General features: G+C 53.1%; 1 protein-coding gene across 1 annotated transcript in view; it reads right to left on the bottom strand.

Moving 5' to 3' along the window:
* Window positions 1–18873, bottom strand: part of RAB11FIP5 (RAB11 family interacting protein 5 (class I)) — a 37474-nt gene extending 18601 nt beyond the window's left edge. The window contains exon 1 of the mRNA XM_012646492.1: window positions 18286–18873. Within this exon, the coding sequence (XP_012501946.1) occupies window positions 18286–18716 (431 nt within the window). The 5' untranslated portion in view covers window positions 18717–18873. The remainder of the gene's footprint in view (window positions 1–18285) is intronic.
* Between the last annotated feature and the right edge of the window lie 2125 nt (window positions 18874–20998).

Genomic DNA, 20998 nt, shown 5'->3' with positions numbered 1-20998 from the left:
AAACCTGGAATAGGTCCCATTTGGCACAGGAAGATCCTGAGAGGTAGAGCAAAAGAGAAGTGTGTGGACTCCAGCCCCAAACAACCAAGCCCTAGCTGAGTAACCAGAACCCGCAAGCACAGACATCCCTTGCTGGGGCAGAAAGGCCAGGGACCCTTGGTCCAACAGGACATATTCCCCACCCCACAGCGGTAACAGGGCTTATCTCTGGGGTGTGAGGCTGCGGGAACTATCACATCCTACTTGGTCTATTTTTGTCCTATTTGAATTTTTTATAAGGAGCATATATTACTGTCATAGTAGGAAAAAGAAACAAAAGAAAACACTCGCTCCTACCTTACCTCCTCAGCTTCTTGAGTCACAGAATAGCCGCTCTCCTCTCCCTCCCACCCCGCAGATGAAGGGAGCAGGCATCACTAGCCGAGGTGGGGGCCCCAGTCTCTGCCCAAGGATCTTTTGTTCCCCCGTCCCCTGTAATGTCACATTCCCTTCCCCTCTTCCCCAAGGAATTTGGGTTTCTCTTTGGACCTACTTTTCAAGGAGGCCAGGAAGGAAAAGAGAAGGCTTCTCTCAATATTCTTGAGACTCTCCCATCCAGAGTAGAGTGAGGCTGAGAACGGCTGCGATCTGCCTCAGGACCCCCAGCTGCCACCAACCATCCATCTCCCTACCAGATCTCCCCACCGCCCTCTGCCTCCACCCTTCACCCCGGGTCCAATTTGTCCCACCTCCCTCTGCCCTGGGGTCCAACTCACATCACCTCCTTCTGCCCCCTAGTCCAGGGCAGGACTGAACAGAGCACTGCCAAGAACTCCGGGTGCCCTGAGGACTCGACCAGAGCAGGCCTTCTCCCCCAAGTGTAACCCACCAGGCTGGGATGGCAAGGCCACATGCCACATCCCTTCCCCGCTTCCCAAAGCTCCTGCTTCCTCCTGCCTGGACCAGACAGCCCCCAAACAGTCCCCCAGACCTGCCAGGCACTACAGCCCACAGCGGCTAGGAAGCTATGAACATCACTGACGTGGGCTGATGAGCCCTCAACGAAAACAGATGGAGACTTTCTCTTACACAGCCCCATATGCAGCAGAGCAAGCATGCTCTGGGCACCTCGTCCCTACAGACTGAGGCTCCCACAGGGAAATGTGACTGCAGGGTCCTGTGACCCTATGCTTCCTCTAGGAAGCTCTCTCAGCTGCCACCCTCCTGGCCTGGTCCATTCCCTCCTCCTTCCGACCGGGCATATGTACTCTGAACTAAACTCACCCTGCAACCAGATCTGGCAGCACTTTGCTGCTCCAGGTCCACCTAGTGTTGTCATTTCCTGGGCACCTGGGGTCTCCCCAGCTGGACTGTGTTTCCTGAGGATGTTTACTGGTGACCCCCTGGGTACACAGCTCCCAAGGAAAGAAATCATGCATGTCATGACATCTGGAGCTGTTGCAACCCCTCCTGTGTGCTCACCTGGATGCATGTGGCAGCCGGGCATAGTGGTTAAGTGCTGAGCTCCCCTGCTGACCAGGTTACCTCCCCCAGCTTCTGTTCCCTTGGCTGTCAGGTGGGGATAACCACCCTCTCAGGGCTGCTGAGAGGATAAGGCACACCCACAAGCCCGGTCAGCAAGCAGCCACCGTGTCCCCTTTAGTCCTGTCATTCCCTCCCACAACCAGGAGCTCCCAGGACTCTTGCTCTTGAATCCCTAACGCTGAGCACTGCCTGGCCTTCAAGGGAGCATGAGGCTCCTTTAACAAATATCCAAACTCAGCTCCCCAGGACTGGCTGTGGGGGACACAAGTCCTGGCCTCCACTTTTGGAGTTTCTGCTCCTCCCCCCTCACCCAGGCCTTCTCTTCCTCTCACTGCCCTTTGCCCGGCCTGCCCAGTGGGCTGTTGCAGCCCTAGGAACGCTGAGGCCCAAGCTGAGTCCTGACCCCTTCACTCCCATCCAAAATCAGGATTTGACCAAGGCCCCAACATGCATCTCCACAGTGGCTCACAAGACAGCTCTCATCTTCAGGACACTACAGCCACGGCACCCAAACCTGCCATGAATCAGTGTGGGTACTTTGTACATATATACTGATGCCAAGACACAACCCAAACTTACTGAACTACAAGGTCCAGGCATGGGAATCTATTTTTTAAGTGGGGTGGGGGGGCTCTGCAGGTGGCTCAATTCACCCAATCCCCAAACCCCTGTGGGGACTACAGTGGGCTGGTCTCTGCCTGCTCTAGAGCACTTCTGAGTCAGAGGCCAATTTTCCCTCCACCTGGGCTCATCCTCAAGGACACTCAAGTGGTACCCAGGAGAAATCTGAATCTCCCCTGCCCAGCTAAGTCTTGCCTTCCCAAATCCCAAGAACAAGAACATATTTCTTCTGAGAGGACTAAAAATGTTCACCTGCACCGGAGCAGAGGATGCGGGAGATCATTAAACACTTTCCGTAAATTAAGAGTGCTAAGAGGAACCAGGCCTTCTTTCCATGAAACCACTGCTAAAAAGACACTCTCACCGAAACAGGAGGAAGGACAGTGATTCTGCCCTAGTGCAATCCCCTGACACCCACCTGATTCTCACAGCCCAGTTCCCTGACCCCTACGGCATACAAATTACCAACCTGCCCTTCCTCCACCGCATGTACTAAACTGTTCCCCCTGCATCGCAGCCCCCTTGCCACCCCGTCTCTCCTGTCAGGTGCACCATCTGCGGCACCTGAACTCCCCAAGGCCCAGGCAGCACGTGCTCAAAATACAAGGGTTTTGACAAAGATGATTATCTGGGACTTGTCCCAGGTGCCTCAGCAGCCAAGACATGATGAGCACCAACAGGAAAGGAAGAGTAAGAGAAAACTCCAGCACCAGAAGAGGCATGTGCAGATACGGACGCTGACACGCATCAGTGCTTCTCAAACCACAAAGTGAGAAAAATCGCTGGGTCTTGTTAAAATGCAGATTCTGCTCTCTGGGAGGCCGAGGCGGGCGGATTGTTTGAGCTCAGGAGTTCGAAACCAGCCTGAGCAAGAGCAAGACCCCGTCTCTACTAAAATTAGAAAGAAATTAATTGAACAACTAAAAATATATAGAAAAAATTAGCCGGGCATGGTGGCGCATGCCTGTAGTCCCAGCTACTCGGGAGGCTGAGGCAGGAGGATCTCTTGAGCTCAGGAGTTTGAGGTTGCTGTGAGCTAGGATGACGCCACGGCACTCTAGCCCGGGCAACACAGTGACACTCTGTCTAAAAAAAAAAAAAAAAAGAAAAAAAAAATGCAGATTTTGATGCCCAAGTGCAGATGGGCCTGAGAGGCTCCTTTCTGCCCAGCTCCCAGGGGATGCCGAGGCTGCAACTGGCCCAGGGCCCACACCTGGGCAGAGGGATATACACAATGGGGCTGAAGACCAACGAGAGCTAACCTTACTGGGTGTTCACTGGGTGCTTGGCTCTGTCCCTCTCTTACTACCCACACAGTCCAGGAGACGGGATTCCCATTTTGCAGATGAGCAAACTAAGTTGTGGAGAAGGTTTGTAACTTACCCTGGGTCACACAGCTAGTAAGTGATGGGGCCGGAACTTAAACACCAAGAGGCCTGACCCCAAGCCCACGCCCTTAACCCTGAGGGTTAGCATCTCTCAGAGAGCTGAATGCAAACAGTCCTGCCCTGAGCACCCTGAGAGGACAGATGCTAGAACAGGCGTGGATACACATCACAGGCCCTGAAGAGGCACGGAGGTGGCGTATGAAGACCAGACTTCCCTTCAAAAGGCTGGCACAATCCCAGGAGCACAGAACCCTGAGAGGCAAGTGAAGGAATGTCAGGGTTTGTCCTGTCCCCAGTCGCTCAAAACCTTGTCTGACAGCAGCACAGCCTCCCCCAGTAGCCATCAGGGTCCAGAATTCCTAGGAGGGCAGGACCAGGGGAAAGCTCTTAAAGGGCCCCTGTTCAGCTGAGAATTCCTCCCCCAAGCTCTGTCTGAGTGACAAAGTTCGGCAGGCCCCGAGTGGACTTGGGACTCGGCCCTCAGCCTCCTCCACCCACTCTAGGAGCAGAGGACAAAAGTGGGATGTGAGGGGTGGAGGGGAGCAAGGGTGCTCACCCGTCACCAAGATTACAGCCCTAGTTATTTCTGCTGGTGGAGTTCTCTGGCCCTCACACCCAGCTCCCCACCCAATTCTCAGGAAACGCAGCTGGGCTGATGTCACGCAGCATACCTGGGGAGGCCCAGTACTCGGGGACAGCCTACCTGGGGAGCTGTCAAACATGCCCACACAAGTGCCAGGGGATTCCTGTCAGATGCTGGAGTGGTGGGGGCTGCGGGCAGCTACAGCCACAGGCCCAGACACACCTGACTCCCCCCCAAATTCTTATCAGCCCGAAACTCAAACCCAAATAACTGTGCCCCTTTCTGAGCCCACACCCATCATTTATTCCAGACCCCAAATCCAGGAACTGGCTTTGTCTCTTTTTTTCCCCCTCATGCCCCACATCTAAACTTTGAACTCTGAATTGTATCTGCAAATTATCTCCAGAATTCGCCCCCTCTCACCACTGTCACCCTATGGTCCAATCCACCACCACCTCTCTGCTAGACATTCTAACTCCCTGCTTACCTGCCTCCCTGCCGTCCACGTTCCACCAAGCAAACACGTGAAAACGGAGCATGTCACACCCGCCTCCTCAGCATCTTCCGGGTCTTGGCTCCTATGACTCTCTGCATCTCTCATTGCACTAGGGCCACACTGGCCTTCCTTCTGTCCCTGAACCGGTCAGGTGTGTACCTATCTCAAGGCCCACTGCATGTGTTCCCTCTGCCTGAGACACAGCCAGATGCTCCTGCCACGGTTCACTCACTCACTCTAGCCAGGGCTCTGTTCATCCGAGCCTCCGCCGTCTTCCCTGGGTACCCCAGCTGCTATCGTCCTTTGCCCTATTTCATTCCTTCACCGTATTTACCAGAACCCAGCACCGTACGTATGTAAGTACATGAATTATACTAACCGGTTGTCCCCATACGTACTTCCACCATGGTGAAATGCTGCACAGGTACAAGGCTTGAGTGTCTCTTCGCTTGCTCTGCAGCCAAGAGCTTTATTCAGCTCATCTCTGCATCCCCTTAACAGCACTTAACAGTGGACACTCAAATATTTGTTCAGTGAGCCAACAAACTAATCTATGACTTTAACTTAGGTACTTGTTTGTCCCTGTTCACAACTGCTCCATGGTTTCTCTATCATCACAAACCCATGGGTCTCACCCAGGAGAGCCAGCACTCCCAAAGAGCAGAGGGTCCTCCTCTGCCCACCAACCCCCCAAAACAAGAGCCTCCAGAGGGCAGGAGCCAGAGGTGCCAGGCTTACGGGGGGAGTTCCAAAATGGAACCTTCTTTAACTGCGAGAGTCCTCCTCAGCCCCCACCTCTGAGCTAAGAGTTTCACTAACTCCCTGGAGAGAAGAAGCCCAACCAGAGGTGGGAAGTGCCAGCCTTGGGAATGGAGGAGTTGGTGTTGACCCCTCTCCAGCCCATCTCTTGGCCCCCAAAGGCCAATAATCTTATCTCTGTTACCAACTACAGCCACTCTTCGCACCCATTGTATCTTACTTAAATTAATCCTCTTAACAACCCTGGGAGGTCGGCATGGGAGGCAGCCCCTGAGAGTGGCTAAACGCAGGGCTGTGCAGCCAGGCTGCGTGACCTTGGGCAGGTTCCCTAATCCCTGTGCCTCGGTTTCCTCACCCATCTATAAAATGGGGGTAGTGGCCGTCTACAGTCCTCACAGGATCACAAGTTGAATATCCTAAATCTGAGTATCTGAAATGCTCCAAAATCCAGAACACTTTGAGCACCGACATGATGCTCCAAGTAAGTGCTCATCCAAGTGTTTTGGAGTTTCAGATTCTCAGATTCGGGATGCTCAGTTAGTGTAATTCAAATATTTCAAAATTCGAAAAAATTTAAAATCAGAAACAATTCTAGTCCCAAGTACTTTGGATAAAGGGATACTCAACCTGTGTGAGGATTCGATGGATTCAGCGTGGGCACTCAGAACAGGGCCTGGCACATGGAAAATGCCACTCTTTCAGCTTTTATATCTAGCAGCTGTGGCCACTGAGGCACAGAGAAGTTCTCTGGGTTAAGTCATATGCTTACTCAGGGAGTAGGAGGGCCGGAATCTGAACTCAGCCTCCTGCCTCCAGAGCCTCGGACCCTGATCACTGCACTGCACTGCCTCCCTCTCAAGGACAACACACACCCACCCCCAGGCCCAGACACTCCCATGTCCCTGCCCAGTCAAGGAATCCAAAGTCACCCCCTATTTCTCTACAGCAGGGGGTGGCAGATGGGAGAAAAATCACATCTTTATTTCCCCTAATCTGTAACTGAAATTTAGCATGTCTTCCAACTACAGATCCTTGCAATAGTAGAAGTATAGTAGTAGTACCTGTAAGTTTGTCACCAAGGGAAATGAGATATTTTCATACTGCATTGTAGCTGCTACAGATGTCACAAAACATTTACACTTACCACTACTTTCAACTGTTAAGTCATTAGACTACCACTGGATCACATGATTTAATACAATAATAAGGCATTTTTCTTCAGCAAATGTTTTGATGCATTGATAAATATATTTCAGCATCACTGGTATACTTCGTAATGCTGCATGTTTAAAGACCTCATTCTGAGAAGGGGTCCATGGCACAAAAAGGGCTGAGAACACCTGCTCTAAAGTGGGGAGGGAGTGAGCCCAGCAGAAAGCTGGGTCCTGCCCATCCATGGCACCCAGGCTGGGAGCTGAAAGCAGAAGCTGAGCGTTGCTCCCATTTCCAAACCCACGGGCACGGAGGGCCTGGTGAAGGGCAAGAAGCTGGCTGAAGGCCCTCAGACTCCCAAGAGTCACACCACAGTGCTCAGGCTGACCCTCAAACCCTTGTATGCCGATGAAGGTGACTCCAGAAAAACAAAAACAGCCGAGTATACCTGCTAGCTGGGAGCAGGCTGCTCCTGGAACTTGTTTTGATCATGCCTCCAACACCCGTCTCCAACTTTTCCGGGTTGGTCCTCACCTGAGCCTCACCTGTTACAGCTGCAACCCACCAGGTCTGCAGCTTCCTTTTTCTGGCTAGAGCCACTGCCTGGACCTCTTCAAAAATAAGCCTTAACTCAGCTAGTGAACAGCTGCTAGCATTCTGGGGATGAGGGGCCTGCAAAGCTGACAGTTCGCAGGAGTCAAATCCCACCCTCTGAGGCAAACGAAGTCAAGATGCACTTAATAAAGAAAGACAATGGTGCTGGCTGAAAATACTGGCTAGAAGAATCTTCTAGAAGAGAAAGTAAGGCACTAACATAAAGGGGAGGAAGAAATACTGATCCAGTTCTCCTTTCCCCACCTAGCTTCCCCAGAGAGTTAGCATAAATGGGAGACTGCAGGGTTCCACAGTGGAGAAGTCATGTGACTCAAAAAGTAGACATTGGGGAAAACATCAAAATACCTGCCCATACCATCACCTGCCTCATCTACTCCAAGTCAGTGATGGGCTGTTTCAAGCAACATTGCATAGATGAAATCTGCCCTCAAAAGGCCTTCAGCCTTCAATGACTGGTGTCACAGACAGTCTCATGGAGTAGGGCGGGTTTTTAATTGGAAAGTCATCACCAAACTGAAAAATAATGGCAAATAATCATCATTCCTGCCACTCCTTGCGTGAGCTGAGCCAGCCTGCCACTGTTGCCACCGAGTGACCAGAGTTGAGAGGGAAAGCTCTTCCCTGTGCCAGATTCCTGCATAGGGAAGATAGATAGAGAACAAGACAGAAGTGGAGATCCAGATGACAACCATTAATGGACACTAAAGCCCCTGGGAGAAAAGCTGATGGACAACTTCCGAATGGCAGCCTCGGGCTAACAGCCCAGACCCACTGCTTTACCTGGGCCTCACTGAAGGGGAGCTGCAGATGGGGTGGGCCTCGGGGGTGGTGCAGGGAGTCGGCCAGCCCACCCAGGAAGGACTCCTGCCAGGAGCTCTGGTGTCCAAGGGGTGGAGAACCAGCGTGAAGGGCATTGTGAGGAACCAATCGGCCAGTGCCACAGTGTGCGATATTCTCAAGGACAAGTGGCCCGTTCCCCCCACCAGGTAATGGTGTGAAACAAAACGGGGGAGCATGTTAAACTGGGGAGATGTATCATCAGCAGACATGGCAACCAGATACTCATTTGTATCCTGACTCAACAAACCACCTATGAAGAGATATTTTTGATATCAGAGAAGTTTGAATATGGACTGGACCTTAGACGATTATGAAGGAACTGTTGATTTTGTGTGAGAATGGCATAATAGTTGTTTTTTAAAAGGTGCCCAAATCTGTTGGAGATGGCTGGAGAGGAATACTGAAGCATTTAAGGTACACTGACTCACTCACACTCTCCTCCTGGTCCCGCTGGGTCCCATCAGACCCCTGCAGAGGTCAGGGGTCAGCCTGGGGCCAGGAAACAGGCTTTTTCTCCTGGTCCTATGACTGAGCCCCCACTCCTGATCCTGTCCCTCAGTCCCTGAGCCTTGTGCTAACCTGTGAACTCATCAGCGTGGCACAGGGCCAGGCCCCGGCAGTACCAGCACCGTCCCTCTGAGAGGCACAGGGAGCACCAGGGAAATCTCAGTGGACCTGAGGCTGGTCCTCCGCTCAAATCGTCCCCAAGTATTTGCCAGGAACAACAATGGGAGCGTCCATGAGGAGCTTACAGCTTGGTAGGGAACTAAGACAGCCATGTACACTGAAGTACACAGGAAGGCTAAAAGCGAGTGGTAAAATGACTGTGCAGGGGCGTGAGGAACATGGCATTTATGCTGGGCCTGAAACAATGGGTGGGAAGGCGGCAAAGAGAGGGTGAGGAGCCATCCCAGGTGCAAGGGACACAATACACAGAGGCCAGGGCTGGACATGTGAAGACAGGCAGGCAGACGGCCTCCAACATCACGCTAAGCTGTGACTTCATTCTGGGCCCTGATGTGTACTGCAGGGTACAACACAGGACAGGACCTAACAGTGTGCTGTGGGAAGAGGGGGTGACAGCTGCTAAAGGGATGGTGGATGCCAGGGAGGAGGACAGCAGGAAGCCAGCACAGCCCAAGCAGGTCCCATGGCCGGGCTGACCAAAGCAAGTCCTTAGGTCTTAGCACTGATTGCCCATCATAAATTAACAAATTGGCACCCTGGCTTATAAAAAGGCAGCAGCAGCTAAGGTAACAGTCCAGAGTAGAAGTGAAAAAAAAAAAAAAAAAAGCCTAAACTAGGACAGGAGCAATGGGGAAGGTGGGAGGGCCAGGAGGGCCCCTGGGAGTGCCCCTTTTCCAGCCTTGTGGCAACACACGTGGCAGAGCCACCCCACACTGGACCCTCACTACTGTTGACAGCAGAGACTGTCACTCACCTTTTAATCCTCATAACCAGGGACAAGGCATGAGATATAGAATACCTTCTAACACCTGCTGGACAAATGACATGGAATTGGCAGGAGTGGCTTTAGTCTCAGACATAAGTTTTAAAAAATTATTTTAAGGGCATTATGGGCAAACTCCAGTGGACTGGAAGACAGGAGACCTGGGTTCCAGTCCTGGCTCTGACTTACTAAGTGGCTTTAAACGGCCATTCCACCTCCATAAAACGGAGGTGATAAAATAAGCCAGACAGGGCGAAGTGCCAACTAGAACTGTTATACTCAGAGTTTCGAGCGACAACTGGAAAACCCTTTTCCCCAGCGCCGCCTCCACCCTGAAGCCTCTCTCCTCTCCAGGTGCCCCACCCGAGCAGTCTGTCTCACACACTGGCAGACGGGAGGAGTGTGGGCCTCAGGCCAACCCTTCTGTTTCCCAGCACCTACCACCTAACCCATCCTTTGATTTGGTATCTACAGTAAAACTCCAAGCCAGACACAATCTCAGGACAGGACATGGCCTCTTATCAGGCCACAGGATGACTGTTATCACCTCTGGCCCCGTGCCTGGCACCAGCAACCCTCAAAGGGAGCCCAGACGGTCATTCACTAGTCACCCCCGCCTCCGTGGGCACGACTCACTCAGCTCACCTCGGACCCAGCCAGGCATGAGGAAAAGCTATAAAAATACCTGGAGACAAGTCTAACCACCACAGACAGCAACAGAAAGTATGTAGGGCTGAGAGCACAACGTGGGGAAAAAAGCACTGGCTTAGACATCAGAAATCTGGCTGCCACTAATGAGCCGTGTGATCTTGGACAGGCTGCTCCACCCCCTGAGACCCCTGTCCCTACATTCATATAAATGGGGGTCATCCTGCCTGCCCTCAGGGAAGAACGAAATGAGGTGATGCTGGGAACGCATTCTGAAAAGTAGGCCAAAGCACACATAAAGATTTGGGTTTATTGTCTATCAAAGGCCTTTTATAGGCTGTCATCGGCCCCACGGGAGTGAGGTGGCCCAGGACCAAAAAGGAATGATCCTGCCCAAGAGGTAGGAGAGCAAGACAACCTCTGTCAGGGGACCTTCAGCAGACAGGGGAATAAGGAAGACATTCTACTTAACCCATCCCTTCCCCAGTGTGCTCCTAACCCAGTATGTGCCCCAAACTTGGGTGATGGAGGACAAAACTAAGTGGTGATGGCCCCCTCTGCCAAGGTCTCAGTTCAGATCCCAAAACAGGTGGAGACAATAAATATCCCTGTGTAGGAAAGTCAGGCTCATCACAGGTTCAGAAATGTATGTTGAGAATGTTGCCTTTGGGCAAACAAAAAGGGAAGGGTGAGAAAACATACAATGCATTTGTTTGTATACACATAAAATAACTTTGGAAGGTTACACAAGAACTGGTAATGTTGGCTGTCTCTGAAGAGAGGGACTGGGTGACTCAAGGTCAGGGCAAGAGAGATTTTTTTCATTGTGCACCTTTCTGCACTTTTAGAATTTTGAGCCAGGTGAACTACTCAAAAAAAAAAAAAAAAAAAAAAAAAAAAAAAAAAAAAAAAAAAGAAGAAGAAGAAGAAGAAGAAGTAAAGAAAGTCAGGCCGTTTTGCTGAGAGGCATGTAGGAAATTAAGCTTGGCTCACTCCCTTTCCTGGCCCAGCCCCACAAGATTCACCTCCCCTTCTGGAGGGGCAGTTTCCCTGCCTTCAACTCACCTTGTCCCCAACAGGCCTCACCTGTCATTCAAGACCCCACTTCCCCCAGGAAGCCCACCCTGATCGTTCCAACCCGGTGAACTCTCCTTCTCCTGACCCCCTGCTTCCCTCACACCTTTTATATGTGGCTTTGTAGAGTAATGGTTCTTCCTGTGCACATCTGGTCTCAAACATCTTTTTGCCTTCCTAGAGAAAGGGCTATCCATTTTATTTCCCTTGTTTCCTCCACTGACCTAGGCATAGTGGTCACAATGGTTGCCCAGTAATTGCTTCCTACATGTTGAACAAAAGGAAAAAAAATAGCAAATGATTGCATCACTGCAGGAGAAGGAACAGGATGGATCCCAGTGTTCTGTCATAGTAAAACAAGCATGTGATGTCTTGGGAATGGTCAGAGAGTCTTGTATGTGCTAACGCCCCCCAACCCTGCTCAACTACACAAGCCCAATGGGGTCGAATCTCCCCAGGGGTGGGAAGTGCCCAGGCAGAGCTTCCCAAGCCTCACCACACTCCTGAGAGACACCTGGTGGCAGTGATGCTCTCTCCTTCCCAAAGTACCAGACAATACCTCCTGCCCCAGACACGACCAGGCTAGAGCCACAGACCAGACATGCTTACACCAATAAACCAACAGCTCCCAGAGAGAAGGTCATGATTGCAGAGCCCCAAGCCTAACCCCCAAGATCTAGGTGGGGGAGGAGCGAGGAAGCCTCGGCAGGGCAGCTGTTGAGCACCAGGCCCTGTGCAGAGCAGATCGTGGCAGACATGGGGAGATTGAGACGGGCAGTACGGCGTAGTGGCCAAGAGCACAGACTCTGAAGTCAGACTGCCTGGGTGCACATCCTGACTCTGCCATGCACTGTGTGCCTTTAGAGAAGTCACTTCACATGGGTGCGGTGGCTCACGCCTGTAATCCCAGCACTTTGGGAGGCCGAGGCAAGGGATCACTTGAGCCTAGGAGTTAGAAACCAGCCTGGGCAACATAGCGAGAACCTGTCTCTATAAAAAAATTAAAAAATTAGCCAGGCGTGATGGTGCACACCTGTAATCCTAGCACTTTGGGAGGCCGAGGCAGGAGGACAGTTTGAGCCCAGGATTTCGAAGATACAGTTCGTGAGCTATGATTGTGCCCCTGCACTCCAGAGCCTGGTGACAGAGTGAAAGAATTAAAGAAAAAAAAAAAAAAAGACCCTATCTCTAAAAAGAAAAAGAAAAAAAGAGAAAAGTTATTTCAACTCTCTGTGACAAGGTTTCCTCAGCTGTTAAACACAGTAACAGCACCTACACCTCAAGGGCTTGCTGTGATCAAACAGAAGTCAAGTCCTTAGGACAGTACCAGCACCTAGAAAGGGCTTTATAAACAAATACTAGACCAACAAGGCAATGATAATAACCCATGAAAACAGAGTGCCACATGCTCCAGGCATGGGGATTCCGAGAGGACTGGGACATAAACAGGCTCTCCGATCCAGCCTACAGATCTCTCGTGTGTGTCCCCGCCCCAAGGAGGCCTGCCTCGACCACAGCCAAGCCCAGCGGCTCTGGCTGCTCTGAACATTTCCAGGGCTCCCTGTCTAGGCCCCAAAACACAGCACTTAGCTATAGGCTCCCTCTAAACGCAGCGGGATGTCCCCATCCTCCCCTCATTTGGACCGGACTGCCCTTCCAGGTCTGCAGAGAAGCCCCAACATCCCCATCTCACTGAAACCCCACTGGCACGTCTACAGCAACCTTGGGAGGCACACAGGGCCCAAATGCCATCTCTTTTTTTACCCCAAATCCTCCAGCTCTGTGGGCTGCCAGGGTTTAATAGGAACCACACAGAGCCACACCCTCCATTAACTGTAGAGCAGCTGAGAGGATGCTGCTCTCCCTCCCCAAGCCTCAGTTTCCACATGTCTAAGCTCTCTTCTCACTCCCCCGCTGGAGTTCCAGGATTAAGGGCTGTACTTCCCTTCCCCACTCCCAGAGTGAACTGAAAGTCAAGGTGACAAAGCCCACCCCACCCCTTGTAGCTCCTCTGAAGCGCTGCCCCTGGAGCCCCACTTTGGGAGCCCCTGCTTACCACTCACTGAGGAGAGGCCCGGGCCTAGCCCCACACAGAGGCCTCATGTGACCTGCTACACCATCACTCCTAAGGGAAGAAATGACCTACGGCCAGCTCAGTAATGGCAAAGTGATCAGACTCTCCTCCGACAGGACTGCCAGGTGCACAGAGGATCTACACTGTGGACTCATTTTTATTACTTGGCCGTGGGGAAGGCCAAAGCTGCTTCATGGCTACACCATTTTGCAGAGGAAAAACAAAAAAGGAGGACTGATTCCCACAGAGCAATGACATCTCCTGTCATTGTGTTAATCACCTGTCCTTGCGCAGGGTGGGAAGGGCAGGGGAAACATCTGGACAAAGCCAGACCAGTGGTTTAGCAGCAACAAGAACAGCATCAGGGTGTCAGCAATGACAAGTGGGGCGGGCAGCTCCCATCAGAGGAAAAGGACAGCCCTCAAGGTCGCCTGGGGATTGTGGCTCTGCTGAGGCGTGCCTCATCGCCAGCTGCCTGCACAGAGGGGCAGGCAGGGCAGAGATGGGGCTGATCGCAGGCCCACTCTAACCTTCTGGTCCCACCCAGGGCCAGGGGCAGACAGGGAGGGAAGGGGAAGCTGCTATGGCGAGAGGAGGAGCCACCCAGTCTGATGGAGCAGTCACATTTCCTACCCCGCCCAGCTCTGCTCCCTCAGACGCTGCTGCTCAAGCAACCCCAAACAAAAACTGCCCCATAACTAAGGGAGATGGAGCCTCTGTGTCCTAATGACTGGCTTCTGAGGACAGCCACACCCTTCCCCAGCAGCCACAGCACACTTCCCAGACAGCCCCACAGGCCTCCAACTCCAGCTCTGGGGTTGGAACAGGAGCCAAAGCCAGGGACCCGAGTTGCCTTGGCCGCTTCCCGAAGAGCAGGGTGACACCCGGAAACCAGGGCAGAGAAGGCTGGGAGGCACGTACCATCTGCCCATAAGAGTTACTTGCAGGCTGTCTGGGGGCTGAGGGATAGATGGAAACCCTCAGAGACCATCCCAACCTTAGGCCAACAGGCTGCATTTCCCCTCAGGTGCCTCCAAATGCTCCCAAACCCACCCTCCTTAAGGAGGTCTCAGAACACCACGACCAGCCAGGCAGAGAGCTCTGATCTCAGACCTATGTCCTCCACAGCCACAGGCCCCCTGAGCTCCCCTGCCAAAACCAACAGCACAGTCTGAGCAGGAGCTGACAGAGCCTCTGGGAAGCCACAACTAGCAGTCACAACAGTTTTAGTCTTTGTGACAAAAAAAAAGATAAACTGGTCCTAACCCAAATGGAACCCATAGCTTTGGCTTTCTCAAGGGGCCAACCTCTAACCACTGATCCAAGAGGCCCGGGATGACGGTTCTGTCCTCCACACTCCAGGCCTTACAGTAAGTAGGTACCATTTCACTGCATATCGAGACCAGGGAGAAGGTGCATGAGGGCTCCACACAGCAGGGCTGTGCCCTGTCCTCCCCCAAACGCACACAGATCAGCATTCCAGAGGGCAAAGACCAGGTCTTCCCAACCAAAATGGCCTCATGGCAGATTCCCTATCTTCTCACTCCCAAACCTTTGCTGCTGCTTCCTTCCTTCCTGTCCCCTTCAGGGACATTCCCTGGGGGCATAATCCACACCAATCGCATAAAGGCCAGAAAGGCCCAAATGATCCATCTGACCCCACAGGAAACAAAGAGAACTAACTAACTGACCACCAGCACCATCTCATCTCTGTCTCTAGTGTCAGGGAGGCAAACACAGGGCACTCACTGGCGAGTACTGGAAGGATGCTGGAGAGAAAAACCAGAAATGAAGTAGCGGAGAAGCATCTCCTAGGATTCTCAGACCCATAGGAACTATGACGATCCATGGACAGTTTTACTGAGGGGAGAGGGTGATAATCAGTTTCCTTGTATACTATGTTAAATTTTGTTTTCATAATTTCCTCTTTAATTATTTAAAAGCCTCCAATAAAATTCCGCACCTCAAAGAGTACCCCACTGACAAAGGACCTTTGTAGGCTACTGAGACACCTAGAACCCACGCTGCCACCATCACACAAAGCAGGGCCTCAGAGTAACCCTAACACAAATATTCTGAAGGCTTCTATGTGTCCAGAACTACACTAAGGCTTTTACAGATGGTGTCTTGTTTAACCTGTACAACCCTATCTATGATTATCATCATGACCTTTTTGGAAATGAGGGAATGCGTTAAGTAACCCGCCTGGTAGTAACTACCTGAGTGGTAGTTCACTCACAGAACTGGGAGTGAAACCCAGTCTTCAGGTGTTTACACCCTGTGCTGTCCTGCCTTCCCCCAAAGCAGGGGCAGCTCAGGCAAGGCTGCCAGGGAGAAAAGCTGCAGAGCTGCAGGCTGATCTGGGCCTGGCTTCGGGGCTGCAGAGGCCTCTCAAGCCCAGCCCTAGTTCTCAACCTCCAGCAGCACGGAGAATGCAGAGGGCTGCAAAGGGCCAGCTCCTTCGTTGGCAACTCTCACACTCCTGTGTGTACCCTGCCACCCACGGCACTTGGCTTTCCCAGGTTCTAAGTTCTGGACTGTCTCCCACAGCACATGAGCAGCTCTTCCAGGGCAAGAGAACTTTTCCAGACTAGGGCTACCAGACGTTGTTACCAAAACCTCCCTCCACCATCACTGCTGTGCACTGACCACCTACCATGCCCAGGGACTGCACTTGGTGCTTCAGTTATATTCTCATTTCGTCTTTCACATCAACCCTGTAAAAGTGTAAATGAGCTCCATTGTACAGATGAGAAAACTGAGGCACCAAAAGTTTACATGACTTGCCATAGGTAGCAGATTTGGGACTGGGATCTGTTCAATGCAACTCCACAGCTCCCTCTCTTAACAATGAGGGTACCCTTCCCCACTCGGGTTCTCTCTTGGCACAGGGCCACCATCTGCCTCCCTGAGACCACCACAGCCAATTCCTGGAGTTAAAGAATGGATATTGTTCTTTTCCACCATTATTGAAAGCTAAGGAGGGGACACCCTGGTCTTTTCTGTCTTGCCCTCTCCCTACCAAGCAATGTTCAGACTCACTGTCTCAGCAGCCCATGCTAGGGTGCTCCAGGAAATGCCACCAGGAGTGGCCATTAAAGCCAGAGGTGGGAGGTAGGGACAGGAGCAGGGGTGGCAGCCCTCACTCTCTGTAAGTGGGCATGCCGCTAGGTCCAGTGAACTGGAGAATCAGGCCAATTCCACAGACTTTTCCTCTGCCCACTCTAAGTGTCCCTCCCCATTCCGGCCCCCTCCAGGTTCTATAAATAACCCAGGTCTCAATGTATCAGAGGAAAGACAGCCAGGTGGGTGTGGAAAGATCCTGGTGGAAAAGATGACTTCCATAAAGTAAATTAAGGCTCCCATTCGGATTAAGGGGTGGCAAGTCAATTTCTCCAAAACATACTGTTCTTAGCTGAAAATAAGTCCACCTGGACCTACAGGCTTGGCCAGCCCAGCTAAGGAAGATCCAAAGGCCAAGAGAAAAGCAAGGGTGGGAACTGGACGTGGCGGGGGGGAAATCAAAGAAGCCCCTCCCTGCAAGCCCAGAGTCTTTTTTTTTTTTTGTCTGTCCCCTCCTACCCTCCACCCACATGTGTCGTCTACCAGTCTGGTCTGCGAAACTGAGTGGTAGAGGGTGAAGGACTGGGGAAGGGGTGGAGTGATTTGTCCCCTTGATTTGGAGACAGGCACCTCTTCTGAAAAAGACTGGGCTAAGAGATCCAGGGGAGAGCCTTCTGCCCCACCCCCTCCCCCTTGGGCTCCCTGAGCCAGGAAGGAGGGAGAGGACCGAAAGAGGGAGGAAAAAAACAAAACAAGGGCCAAGCTATACCACATGATCCCACATCCAGCAACCAAACAGCAAGTCATGAAGGAAGGAAGGGAACAGGCCCGGGGAGGGAGAGATGGAGTCAAGTCACAGCCCTGCCTGGAATCTGCCCTGAACTAACCATCTTTCCACCCCAGGCCACAGCCAGGAAGGCCATTCCCTATCCATGTTTTGGAAAATGTTCAAGGTCAGATAATTTTCCACCCAAATCCTGCTTTCATTTGGGTTTGTACCCTGCTCAAAGCTCATCCCTCTCCTCCAGCAAGCTTCCCTAGATTTACTCAGTGGATGCCATTCCACCCAGGCAAACCTTTCCTGCACCTCTCCCCACCGACAGCACCCCCCATACCCTGTTGACCTGGTCATTTCCAAGTTAACTACTGGAGTAATCCACAGCAGGTTGTCAGCCCTGGGCACTGGCTTCCAGATCCTGCCCAAGCCAAAAACAGGAAACGGGGCTTCAAGTCCGAAGCCTTGATCTTAACATAGGCAAGGTTAAATGCTGCCAAGATAAATGATTAAAAAACCCACTGGCCCATGTAGGTGGAAGTGACTGGGAGACGATCTCCTGCCACGCATTAACCATGTCACTGCCTCTACCTCGGGCAGGATAGGCAGGCTGCTTGAAAGCTGACTCAAGTGTTTCCTTCCCTTATTTAAGAGGTCCTCCTATACACAAACCAGGGACACAAGACATGGGTTGGGGGGCATCCAAGAACCAGGCAAGAGGCAGATGGGCCTGCAGCCAGCTTCCAGGTTTGGTGGAGCGTCTCCTAGAGGATGACACCTGGCCTTTCGTCCCCCACAGGGTGAGACTGCCTCTCCACTCTCCTGCAGGCCTGGCCTGGGGCAGTTGCCTGAAGTTCATCTCCCCTTTGAAAGGGAGACAGGCCTGGAGGCCCTAAGAATGGTCCCAAGATTTTCCTTCTCGTGGTTCCCAAAACCCCAAAGCCTCTCGATCTCATTTTTAACTTTACTTGACAATCTACTCCTAACGCTTGGCTGCCCCCTACACCTCCCCCAAGCCTCAGGGACCCATCAGCGACCAACCCCAGCACAGGGCACGTTTGCAGGCCAAAAGGGACCCCGAAATAAGAAGAAGCAACTTGTCTGTCAGTTTACTCCTTGAGCGCGAGGCAAGGGGCTCACCGCCCCAGCCGAGTCCTGATCCCCCACCAGCCCCTCCCAGTTAGGCCTTTAACCGTTTCTGCGCCCCCGCGCCCCCTACTCACTGCGTGTGTTGGGCGCGGCCTGCGCGGAAGACCTCGTCCAGCGCCACGGTGGCCTGGCCCAGGAACTTGTCCACGCCGATGAGCGAGCGGTGCATGGTGGTGAGCACCAGCTCGCAGGCGGCAGCTGAGCCTGCGGCCCAGGGCGCCGGGCCCGCATCTGCCTCCTGCGCCCGCAGCAGGCCGTCCAGGGCGCCGGGCGGCAGCTCGAAGGAGCACTCCTCGCGCCACTCTGGGCAGCCCGGCGTCTTCTCAACCACCGACGTGCTGTACTTCTCGCGGCCCACCTGGATCACCGTGTACGCGTCGCTGGTGCTGCCCGCGCCCGAGCTCTTGCCCCGCAGCCCGCGGGCCCGCAGCACCGTCACCTGGACGTGCGTGGGCAGCCAGCGGGAAGGCCCCGCCGCCGGCTCGGCGTCCCGCACCAGGGCCATGGCGGGGGAAGCGGCGGCGGGCGAGGGCTGGCCGGACCAGGCACAGACACCCGGACCAAGCGACAAACTTGGCAGCGGCGGAGGGCGGTCAGGAGCCGGCTCAGAGCGCCGCCGCCGCCCGCACACACGGCCGCAGCGGCTGCGGGCTGGACTGGGCCGCGCCGCCGGCCGCCGCCTCCCTGCCTGCCCGGCCGCCGGCCGCGCCGCGACGTCAGCGCCCGGCCCCGCCCCGCGGCCCCGACCCGCGTGGCGGTGCGGCAGTGCTGCGGGGCGCCGCTCGCGCCCCGGCCGCCGCAGCCCCGCCCCGAGCGGGAGGGGGCGGCCGGGGGCGGGGCGAAGCGCGCAGCCTCTGCAGAGGGGTGGGCGGGGCTCCCGCGGTGGCCCCGCCCTGGGCTGGGGGCGCCGGGTGCAACCCTGCCCCTCCAGGGTGAGCACTACAGCCTTGGCCGGGTATGAAATGCCCGCTCTGCGCCTCCCGGCCAATCCCAAATCTTCCTTCAAGACGTCCCTGCTCCGGAAAGCCCTCGCCCTAAAACGGTGCCGGCCCGCCCCTCCCGGGTGGCCATCCCCCTCGGCGCCGACTTGGGGGGTGAAGCGGACCCTGGCTGCCCCCTCATCTCGGGCAGCGCGCTCCCTTCTCCAGCCCGCCCCTGCCCAGGAAAATGCCCGAGTGAAACCAGAGCGATTCTCGCCCCGCCAGGTGACGGCCCCGCATCAGCGACCTGGAAGCGGGTGATCCGGCGCCGCCTCCGACCTCCCGGCGCGGGAGGGGACCACCGGTGCGGCGCTGGGGACCAGAGAGCGGGGTCACCCTCTGCGGACACTGCAGCGGAGAGCCGAGTGATGAATAAATGAGTAACCACATCAATATTTAAGTGTTCACTCAGCACTGGGGCTCATGCGTCGCGGGTTGGGGGAAATTACAGGCTCTGGTGGGGTTTTAAATAATTACTTCCACCCATTATAAGTGCCTACTATGTGCCCAGCCCTGCGTATTACCTGTATGCTTAGTTTATTGTTAATAACAATGGTTAATAATTATAGATGCTTTCGGCAAACACTGGTCCATGTCCTGTATGTGCCTTACTTCATGTTATCCTCAGAGCAACTCTGAGTGTGGTTTTGAGCCCTGTTTCCAGAAGATAAAATTGCAGCTTTGGTGAATCTGCCCAAGATCCGTAACTGGCAGAGATGGGATTTGAATCCACACAAATGCCCCCAGAGCTTGTACGTTTCGTTTGTTTAACTTTCAGAGCCTGTATTTTTAAAATAATAATTTTTAGATAAAGTGTAATACACATAGCTAAAAAATCAAATAGGACAGAGGGCTTATGATGAAAAGAAAAAACTCCCTCCCCACCCCTCAGTCCCTACACCACTTAAAGCCATTTGTGTTTTCAGGCCTGGTGGTTACCTCCACGTCAGTATGCAAAAAGCTTACATAGCGATATCTGGATTTATCAGGACTGGCCATTATCTATTGCCTTCCTGCTATAATAGATAACGATTTAGCTCACTCACACCCACTTCCTTCCCTCAATCTTGTGTAGTTATGCTGTTATTTTTAGTTCCTATGTTGGATACCTTTATGATGAAAACCTTTATTTCTTCTTAGGGAGACTGTCCACAGCACCCCTTGACTTTCACTCTCCAGGCCACGTCCTCCACCAGGAATACGGATGTAGGAAACCAGTACACCAGGCAGAGAAATCCCACTGGAGCACACCCACCACAAGCCCAGTTCCATCAGAAGCCTAGGGTGGGGGAGTTCTAGGCACTGAACTACACCACCCAGCATCCCCGCGGATAGCCCCCGGCTTTGGAGACAGCCAGAGCTGCCTGTGGATCTTGGCTGTCTGCCACTTAGTAACTATAAGACCTGAAATTTAATGTAGGTCTCTCACCTCTCTCAACCTCATTTCCTCATTTGGAAAATGGGGATAATGATTCTTTACCTCAAACAGTTGCTGACTATTTACAGGAGAAAATATTGTCAAAGGTTTTAATTAAGTAGAGATCATCACAAATGATCCCAAGGCATCTGATCATCATATATGGCTTTTTTTCTGACTATAAAAGTAACCTGGAAAATACAGAAAAATATAAAGAAAATAGGCCGAGCACGATGGGTCACGCCTGTAATCCTAGCACTCTGGGAGGCCGAGGCAGGAGGATCACTTGAGATCAGGAGTTCGAGACCAGCCTGAGCAAGAGCAAGATTCCGTCTTTACAAAAAAATACAAAAATTAGCCCGGCATAGTGGTGCACACCTATAGTCCTAG

The sequence above is a fragment of the Propithecus coquereli genome, unplaced genomic scaffold, assembly GCF_000956105.1.
Source record: "Propithecus coquereli isolate 6110/MARCELLA unplaced genomic scaffold, Pcoq_1.0 Scaffold243, whole genome shotgun sequence".
In the NCBI taxonomy this organism is placed as follows: domain Eukaryota; kingdom Metazoa; phylum Chordata; class Mammalia; order Primates; family Indriidae; genus Propithecus; species Propithecus coquereli.
Note: the sequence above shows the minus strand (reverse complement) of the source record. Positions and strands in the feature narration are given on the sequence as shown.